The sequence below is a fragment of the Pleurodeles waltl genome, chromosome 7, assembly GCF_031143425.1.
Source record: "Pleurodeles waltl isolate 20211129_DDA chromosome 7, aPleWal1.hap1.20221129, whole genome shotgun sequence".
NCBI lineage: Eukaryota > Metazoa > Chordata > Amphibia > Caudata > Salamandridae > Pleurodeles > Pleurodeles waltl.
The window spans coordinates 11,873,560-11,883,524 of record NC_090446.1 but is presented as its reverse complement, the minus strand read 5'-3'; the positions used below and the strand labels follow the sequence as shown (position 1 = coordinate 11,883,524).

The window sequence follows — 9,965 nt, the reverse complement described above, 5'->3', positions numbered from 1 at the left end:
TATTATCAATCATCATCAGTATCATCATCACCTTCAATCATCATCATCAATCATCACCAATCATCATCAGTATCATCATCATCAATAATCATCATCATAGTCATCATCTTCAATATCATCACCATCATTAATCATCATCATCGTCGTCGTCATCATCGTCATCATCATCGTCGTCATCATCAATCATCATCAATAATCATCAATCATCAATCATCATCATCAGTAATCATCATAAATATCATCACCATTATCATCATCAATCATCGTTGTCATATTCGTCATCCTCATCATCATCATCAATCATCATCAGTATCATCATCATCGTCAATTATCATCATCAATCATCATCGTCATCATCATCATCATCAGCATTAATCATCATCATCATCAATCATCATCATCAATCAATATCATCATCGTCATCATCATCGTCCTCAATCATCATCATCAATCATCATCATTATGTCATTGTCATCATCGTCATCATCATCGTCGTCATCCTCAATATCTTCAATCATCATCAGTATCATCACCATCTTCAATCATCATCATCAATCATCACCAATCATCTTCAGTATCATCATCATTAATAATCATCATCATAGTCATCATCTTCAATACCCTCACCATCATTAATCATAATCATCAATCATCATCGTCGTCATCATCAATCATCATCACTAATCATCAGTATCATCATCAGTAATCATCATCACCAATCATCAATCATCATCATCAATCATCATCATCATCATCAACAATCATCATCAGTATCATCACCATTATCATCATCATCATCAATCATTGTTGTCATATTCGTCATCATCATCATCATCAATCATCATCAGTATCATCATCCTCATCAATCATCATCATCAATCATCATCGTCATCATCATTATCATTAATCATCATCATCAGTCAACAGTCATCATCATCAATCATCATCAATATCATCATCATCAATCATCATCATCAATCATCATTGTCATCATCGTCATCATCGTCATCATCAATCATCATCATCATCATATCATCAATCATCATCAATATCATTGTCATCATGATCAATCCTCATTAATTATCATCAATCACCATCATCAATAATCATCATCATCAATCATCATGCCTATTTTTGTTCCTCCTTTTTTGCATGTACCCCCCAAAATGTCAGTCTTGGTTAGCCTGACTATACACTGCCACTTGTCATTAACCCACACCACTGCGATACATCGCCCCACATGCCTATACACAACCATGTCTCCTCAAAGCAAACACAAGTTAACACATTTAGGGGGTCATGGTCGCAGTCGGACGGCTGCCAAAATGGCAGTCCGCCCGCAACATTATGACTGTGGCGGAGCCGCCACGGTCAAACCGCCGACACTTCCAGGCTGTCCCCAGCCTGCTGCCTAGCATTCCCGGTGGTTGTAATCCACCATGGCAGCGCTGCCCTGGGGATTACGAGTCCCCATCCGCCAGCCTGTCCATGGCGGTAAACACCGCCATGGAAAAGCTGGTGGTATGGGAAACTCGGGGGGGCCCTGGGGCCACTGCTGTGCCCATGCACTTCCCATGCACAGCCCCATCCCGCATTCCACTGCCCGATTTACGGGCAGTGGAATGCACAATGGGTGCTGCTGCACCCGCCGCACTGCCACATTGCCACCGGCTCCATTTGGAGCCGGCTGCAATGTTAAGGCCTTGTTCCCTGCTGGGCCTGCAGGCAGAAACTCTGTTTCCGTCCACTGGCCCAGCATGGAAGCCATAATAGGGCTGGCGAGATTCAGGCTGCACAGGCAGCCTGATGGCTGGATGACCTTGGCGTGCGGCCTCCGACGCCTGTCAATGTCATAATGAGGACCCTAGTCCCTAGGACTTGAAAGAAAACATACTTCTGAATTCTCATCCCATTCCTTCGCACCATCTTGCTGTGTCATTCTACCTATGAAAAACAGCAGCAGTTTGCAACAAAACTGTTTTATCCATTATCACTTTGAGCCTGCCACCACTGAGACCTGGATGTACACAAAGGATCACCTGCCTGCAAGCCATGCCACTTTCTGTTACTCATCCCTTAATGATATAAAAGGCATCTGTAATGAAGATATGTCTGTGTATGTACGGGTGGGGGTGCTGCGTGAATGTAATGGTGAAAGAAACGTTGGTGTCTGTGCTGGGTGACGCCTGAGAGTGGATTACATCTGGAGGGAACGGGGCCTACCTGCTGGGACTGTAACATGGAAGACAAAACTTACCGCCTGCCTGAATGGAAACAGACTCTTGTATCAAGATCCTACCTTCCAATTACAACAATGTCCTATGAAAAAATGTCTCCAGTCGTCACACCACTGACCCTCCTTTCCACTTTTGAATGCCACTGCACACTGTTCTTGGACCATTCAAAGTGAGCATGCCAACCACCCACCATCCCCTGGCAAGATTACCCACTTCTTGGCTGTTTCATCTTGGCACTCAATATTCATCAGCAACAACCCTTATATTCACCCTCCCCCCTCAGATACCGCACACATTCTCACACAAGCCTATTGTCTAAGTCAACATCTATTATACCAAAAAGATACCCTCAGGCTAATTATGTTTTGACGGTTCAAAATACTCTCTATGGGCAAAAATAATTAGTATGGATATCTTTGTGGTAAGTTGTTTAGGCCAAGGAGGTATTATCCAAAGACTCTATTGCAGAAGATTCTTTGACTGCTGTTGCCCCACTGAATCACTACTGGAATCCGGGGAATCCTGCTGAGTCATTACCGAAAGATGGGCATCCCAGGCATAGCAATTTCTATGATTTGAACCTCAAAGCAATTCACAAAAATCCAGAAAAGGGTATATATCAAACAGATACACTAACAAAAATTTTATTTAATTCACAAATACAGAAAAAAATATAATTTTAATTTTAGTGGGAGGGTTGCAGTTTTTCTAAATGTGATCTTTAATTCTAAAAGATGAGGCAATCTGCAAACTCTAGCACATCACTTTGTCTTTCCTGCTTCTAGAGCACGCTCTATTTTTGTCAGTGCTTCATCTAAGGCGGTTGTCCATACTATATTCTGGTTTTTGTACCTGCACCCCTCTAATAAATCAAGCTAAGGATACCAACTTAGGGCCTGATTTAAGGTGGAGTCATGATGTAGCACAAAGGGTTATTAAGCAGCAAAATGCATGCATTGCATCACTTTGTAAATTTGGCGCAGCGATTTCGGCCTAGTTGGCCCACATTAGCGTAAAAAAAAAAATGATGATATTGTGCTGCATGGAGGCGCGAGGGGCTGTTATTTAGCCTTTAATTTCAGAATTCCGCATATTTTTAGAACATTTTAAAATATTACATTTTACATGTTGCTGCTTTGTGTGTATATATAGTTTATTAATCTTGCAATATTATTTAATTTTCACAGAAGCCGATGTTCTTAGTAGCTGCCAAGGACTCCCTGGCGTCCTCAGACCGCAGGTTAGGAACCTCTACTCTGCTGGACCCTCTTTCCACCTCCTCCTCCCCCCACCCCATGTATTTCCTTCTGCAGGTCAACACATACACGTCGTACAGTAACCAACACACTGTCCTACTCTAATTCCACTCTCAGCACCAAGCAATCATGACATTATACACATAATATTTACTACCTCTATGCACTCACAAACCAAACAAATGATCCTCTTACTCCACTTGAAAACACCACATCATTTGATTGATTCAATTTATTCCCAAAACTGGGAAAGAAGCCTTTAACTCATACCATGTACTATGCACCGTTTCATGACTGTTGCACAACTACAATCCTAGATATCAGACCATCACATCTCTGGAGTCCAACCTTTGTCCTTATTTGACCTCCCTATTAAGGTGCCCGTCACATCTAACCTGTAAGGACCTATTCATCCCCACCACCAATTGTATAGCCAAGCTCCCAATCAATGGAAACTGCACTTAGGTACCTTTCCAATGTCCTCATGCTTGCCTTTGATAACCTGTCTTCTATCCCATCATTGTAGACCTACCACCACCTTTCACACGGTTCATCACCCTAAACTACTCTCCTCTCTCTTCTCACTGGGCGTCTCAGGCCTGGGCCTCTCACCATTCTAGATCCTCTTCCTCAGTACCGGGTCTCCAAGACATCAGGTCTCACTCCACTTCCAGTGAGCGTATCACGAGAATTTGCAGGAGGCCAGCTCCTTTCATCACTATACATCACATCCCTCAAAGATGTCATCTCCTCTTCGGGCTCTCCATCACTTTTATGCTGAAGGCACTCAAATCATTTTCTCTTTTCCTAATTTTTATTCCATCTTCGGACATGTGCCTAGGGCTGTCTCACTACCACCTGGCACTGGGTGGTTACTGTCACTCACATTAAACTCATTCAGAAGTGAGATCCCATTCATCGCTGCCGCATAAGCACACAGGTCTGTAGCCCACCAGCTCTAATCCTGCTCAACCCCCACACTCTGAGATTTGTCTCCTCTACCACAAAACCTAGGGCTTCTTTTAGCCCACCCATGAAACTGAAATCCCACATAATCAACACAGCTACTCCCGTCTGGTTCTAGGTATGAAACAATAAAAGATCTACTCGTTCATCCCATTGAACACAGACAAAACCCTTGTTAATGCATTGCTTCTCAGTAAGTTTGGCTACAGCAATCGTTTACTTGTGAGCCACCAACTATACTGCTTTTCGCTCTCAATACCCCTGGCCTCAAGAATTTTGTAAAATCCTCCTATGCAGACTCCCATCTCATCATGCATTCACCACGCTTGCTTGCTCTTCTACAAGCCTCTGACAATTCAAGGTAGTGAATGTCATGGCCCCTACTGACCTCCCAGACATCACAACTTGCTATATTCCTACTCTGAACCTCAATTGTACAAACCACAACCTTCTTATCACACCCAAAGCTCTTCCTCCTCCAGTTTCTAGTCCTTTTGCCTATTTAGCCACATCCACAAAACGTCCTTGGACCATGCATTGGAGAAACAGCGTCTCCAGAACATAAGAACCTCATTCTCCCAGGTTCATCAAAAGATTATTTCGAAAAAGTATACCCCTAAGCAATGAATGACTCGGTGAACCTAAAGTCCGATTGGGAGCACACTGCCTAACATTCCAGTCGAGTTCGCCCCTTGCATCCTGGTACATGCAGTTTGAACAATTAACGCCTGCTTGAAAAAATCTGTAGTATTTCACTAAAGTTAGTGCAGACAGTACTGTTCATCTCTAGACACGTGTTTCTGGGTTAGTGCCCTTCATCAGCAGAGACCAAAGAACAACAAAAATATCTGTTGTTTCTGGATATGCCGCTGACATCGTCTCAGGTTTAGTATCACTCCCCGGCTCACAGGTGCGTCTCCAGAGCTCGTCAGCTCAATGGCTCGAGGGAGCCTTCTAAACATGAAGTCTGATTGGGAGCACACTGCCTAACATTCCAGTCGAGTTCGCCCCTTGCATCCTGGTACATGCAGTTCAAACAATTAACGCCTGCTTAAAAAAATCTGTAGTATTTCACTAAAGTTAGTGCAACCTAACTGGAGTGTTGCCTTATGAGAATGATAGAGACAGGTGATCAATCTCTGTTAGATGAAGAATCTCAAAACATGATGAACAAAGGTGTGTTGGGGGGAGAAGAGTTGGATGAAATTTATAACCAAGACTGCTGTCATCAAATCCAGGCAGCACAAAGAAGTAAAGCGATGGAGATCTAGGAACATACTGCGGAACAAGCAGAAACAGGTTCAAAGGCTGGGTTTAGGTAAAGATTCATATTGGACAAGTGGATAGTTGGAACAACCTCACCTGCAGCCACAACAAACATAACCCCACACACAAAAATGAGAAGAGCAAATATTATTGCACAGTATATCACATACTGGATCAGCCATAAAGTATTGACTAAAATATTAAAGCACTTCTGACATGCATAAAGAACAAGGCAGAGGAAAGGAAATTGCAGAAGTGAGGTCATACCCTGATTCAAACATAAGAGAGATGGGCATTTATTCTGGATCACATGTCACGTGAAAGAAATTAGAGGATATTTTTAACAGCTTCTGTATGATGAGGAGTTTCTCAGACTGGACAGTGACGGATGCTTTGCACAAATTGTAGCAATTGTAACAGACATGTGTCAACCACTGTCATTGGCCAACCACAATCACCATCAACCAATGCATTGGTCAAGGGATGTTTTTAAGGTCAGCTGCAGCCCACACACAGATCTATTGGCTTGCTATTATATTCAAGGTGGTGCCAGAATAAAAGGGAAAACTATGTCCTCTATTAGCAGAAGTCACATGTAATGAAGTAAAGTGTAAGTATTTGTAGTGAGTAGGTCGGTGAGATGAACTGCATAGTTCTTTTTATGATGAAAGTCATACTGAAGCTGAGATCTGTGGATCAGACAGAACCGTACAGAAAGAGGGAAGAATTTGCATCAGTTTGTTAAAGTCGCAGGCTTTGTTGTGATCAGTGACCCTACTTGCTACTCCGGTCTGCAATAATGATTGAATGTCTAAGGGAAGATGGACGACACTTGGAGTTCTCCTGGCCTTGAGATGCTGGTGGCACAAGGCAGAGCCCGGAATGCAGCTTCCCTCAGCTTAGAATTGCTCAGGATGAGGGCCAGTGAATGCAGGGATGGGTAGGCGCTGATCACCACTTCACAAAGGAAGCTTTGCAGGCTCTCCTTGCACAGGATCCCAGAGGCAGAGACATTGACGGCGGCTACAAAGGAAGCATAGAAGAGGAAAAAGACAATCATGATTCCCACTGCTCTACAATGCGCCATTATTGAAGGATTTCTAAATCCACCCATATCGCTGCCTTTTATCCGCAGGGTGTGGCGCCTAAGAGAAATGTTTAGGAGGGCGGCCGCGAGCCAGAAGAGGGAAAAGGGCATCAAGGACCCCAGAGTGCAGAGTAGGCTCCAAGATGAGTAGTTAATGTTGGCTATAAATGCAGGGACTGTGTTATTTTGTGAGAACGTTTTGTTCATGTTGCCAAATATCTTGATGTCCATACATAAAGGCAAACTGAAGGCCAATGACACCAGCAGGGATCCCAGAAGCAGGAAGGGCAGCAGCTTGGAGAATCTTAGCTTCAGGAAGGAGAATGCCCTGTTGGTGAAGTTTGCAATCTTGACACAGTAGTAAACACAGAGCCAGGTGGCACACCAGAGGCTTGAGAAGTTGAGAAACATCCAGAGGACTATGAATGTCTGGGAACCTTTCCCCTGCCTGGTACTGTCTGAGAGTAAAAATGGTAAAATATTGCTGATTATTAATGCGCACTGGAATCCAAAGCGGGTCAAGCCCAGACTGCCCAGGATAATGCTCGATGGACCAAAAGACGGTGTCCTAAAATAGTCCATGACACTCACTATAATGAGGAAGCCATTGGCCACAACACCCGTGGTGAACTCCATTCCTAACACAACCATACAAACTACAAGAGTTGGAGATTGCATGATTACACTGCAGACACAATCCTGGTGTTTGCTGCGAGTGGGTGTCTTGGGCACTTTGTGTTAAAGGGAGTTGATGTAGTGCTCAAACTGGAAGGTCTTTCGTCTTTATGGAATGAAACATGCACAGACAAACACCACAGAGGAAAACATTCAAATTTTACTCTTGGCTACTCAGAGACAGAGTTAATGAGATGATGCAAATCTTTGAAACACTACCTGCGGCTCAACCCTCCTCATCGTCAGGAATCTTTGCATATCCACCTGTGCGTCTCCGTCTACATCGAAAAAGCACCTGTGTACCATCTGCAAGGGAGGGAATGGAGCAAGATAGAGTGGGGGGGAGAGATAGATAGTGTGAGTGATAGAGAGAGTAGAACATCAAGACATAAATACAGTTCAGCCTTAAGAAAGACAGTGCATGGCACACCAATCACCTCTGAAGATGTGCTGAGGAATCTAACAGAGGTCAGAAGCCCCTGGGGCATGCATGTGCTCATGAGGGCCCAAGCTGATGAAGACTGGAAATAGTGAACTAGAGGTGTTCTCTGTTTAACCTCTTCACTTTCAAAGCATAGCTCAAGATAGATTAAAACCCTTGGGCATGGTTTGATGACAACCATACTTGTGGTGACACATCTCAGTTGTCACAAAAATCTCAAAATTCTCCCTACTCTAGGCAAAGGATCAGATTGAGGTAAGCATGGTCTCTTTTAAACTGAGCAGGAAATTACATTTCTTGGTAGCTCCATCATCTGGCAAAGCCTGGTCGGATCAGATTTGTTGGAATATGGCCCTCTCTTAAAAGTCAAACCAAGCTTTTTGCCTTCCTCTTCCTCTTTTTCCAACCTCATTTTTGTTGGCTTTAGGTCTCTGGGCACTTTACCACTGCATACCAGTACTACAGAGCATGTGCTCTCTCTCTAAAACATGGTAGCATTGGTTCATAGCCAATTGGCATATTTAATTTACCTATATGTCCCTATTAAAGTGCACTGCATCTGCCCGGGGCCTGTAGATTAATTGCTACCAGTGGGCCTGCAGCACTGATTGTGCCATCCACATAAGTAGCACTTTAAATATGTCTCAGGCCTGTCATTGCAAGGCCTGTGTGTGCTATTTCACTGCCACTTCGACTTGGCATTTAAAAGTACTTGCCAAGCTTTAATTTCCCCTTTTTCTACATATAAGCCACCCCTAAGGTAGGCCCTAGGTAAACCATAGGGCAGAATGGTATGTAAGTAAAAGTCAAGACAAGTACTTATGTGTTTTACATGTCCTGGTAGTAAACAACTCACAAATTCGTTTTTCAATACAGTGAGGCCTGCTCCTCTTATAGGCTAGAAATTAGAACTGGCCTTCTTACTTTTAAGTGGTAGATTCTGATATAAAAGGAGTAGCCCTGTCATCTTTAGTATCGCCAGAATGGTAATAGAAAATCCTGCTTACTGGTTAAGTTGGATTTAATATTACTATTTTAGAAATGTCACTTTTAGAAAGTGGGCATTTCTCTGAACTTACTGCCATCTGTGCCTTACAGCCTCTCTCCAATCCCCATCTGGTCTGTGCTGGTTGACAGCTCCCCTTGTGCATTTTACCAAGACAGCCATAAACACAGGACACTTGGCTGCATCTGCATTCTTCTGTATACAGATGGGTTTCCCTGGGCAGGAAGGGTGGAGGGGCTCTCTCTTACACTTCAAAGGCAAGTGGCCTGCCCTCACACAAAGGACTGATAACCCCCACAGGGCGCTTGGCAGACAGGCATGGGTTGAAAGGGGACCTTGTGCACTTCAAAATCACTCTTTGAAGTTTCCCCCACTTCAAAGGCATTTTGGGGTGTATGTACTGGGTTTGTGACCCTCCAAAATCTGACACTTCTGAATCTACAATTGGACTCTGTCAGAGGGACTGCCTGGCTTCCCAAATAACTCATCTGGACTACTTTGCTGGAAGGACTGCTGCCCAGCTTTTTGCTCTGCTGCCTACTGACCCCTGACTCTGCTGGAAGGACTCTGCCTTCCCCACAAGTGTTCTCCAAGGGCTTTGATTGAGTTTGCCTCCTGTTCTGAAGTCTAATGGCCATAAAGACTTCACCCAAGAGAAGAAAATCCCAGTGCGTGAGAAAGTTGACGCAACGCCTGCACAATCAACGCAGCACCTGACTTGCAGTTGAAAAATTGCATCATCGACCTACCGGATCAAAGCAGCACCTGCTCCTTCTTACCAGTGTTTCAAGGATTTTAAACGCATCATCCCTGGGTGTCAAAATATCCCCCCATTGCAGTGAGGAACCAAGGCTGGCTCCTGGAAATCGACACATCACCTTGGAGAGTGGAAAGAAACAATGCCAGAAAATCCAATCCAACACCTTATTTATCAACGCATCTCCTCCTCTGTGGCCCGTGCGTCATTATATTTGACACATCCCAGGTACTGTGTTTTACAGGGATACAACCACTGATTCTCAAGGATTGA

At 43.8% G+C, this 9,965-nt stretch overlaps 1 protein-coding gene across 1 annotated transcript; it reads right to left on the bottom strand.

The window, feature by feature from the left end:
* Window positions 1–6,536: 6,536 nt before the first annotated feature.
* LOC138246715 (taste receptor type 2 member 40-like) lies at window positions 6,537–7,448 on the bottom strand. The gene has a single exon (XM_069201485.1). The coding sequence runs from the start codon at window positions 7,446–7,448 to the stop codon at window positions 6,537–6,539; it is 912 nt and encodes a 303-aa protein (XP_069057586.1).
* Window positions 7,449–9,965: the final 2,517 nt, after the last annotated feature.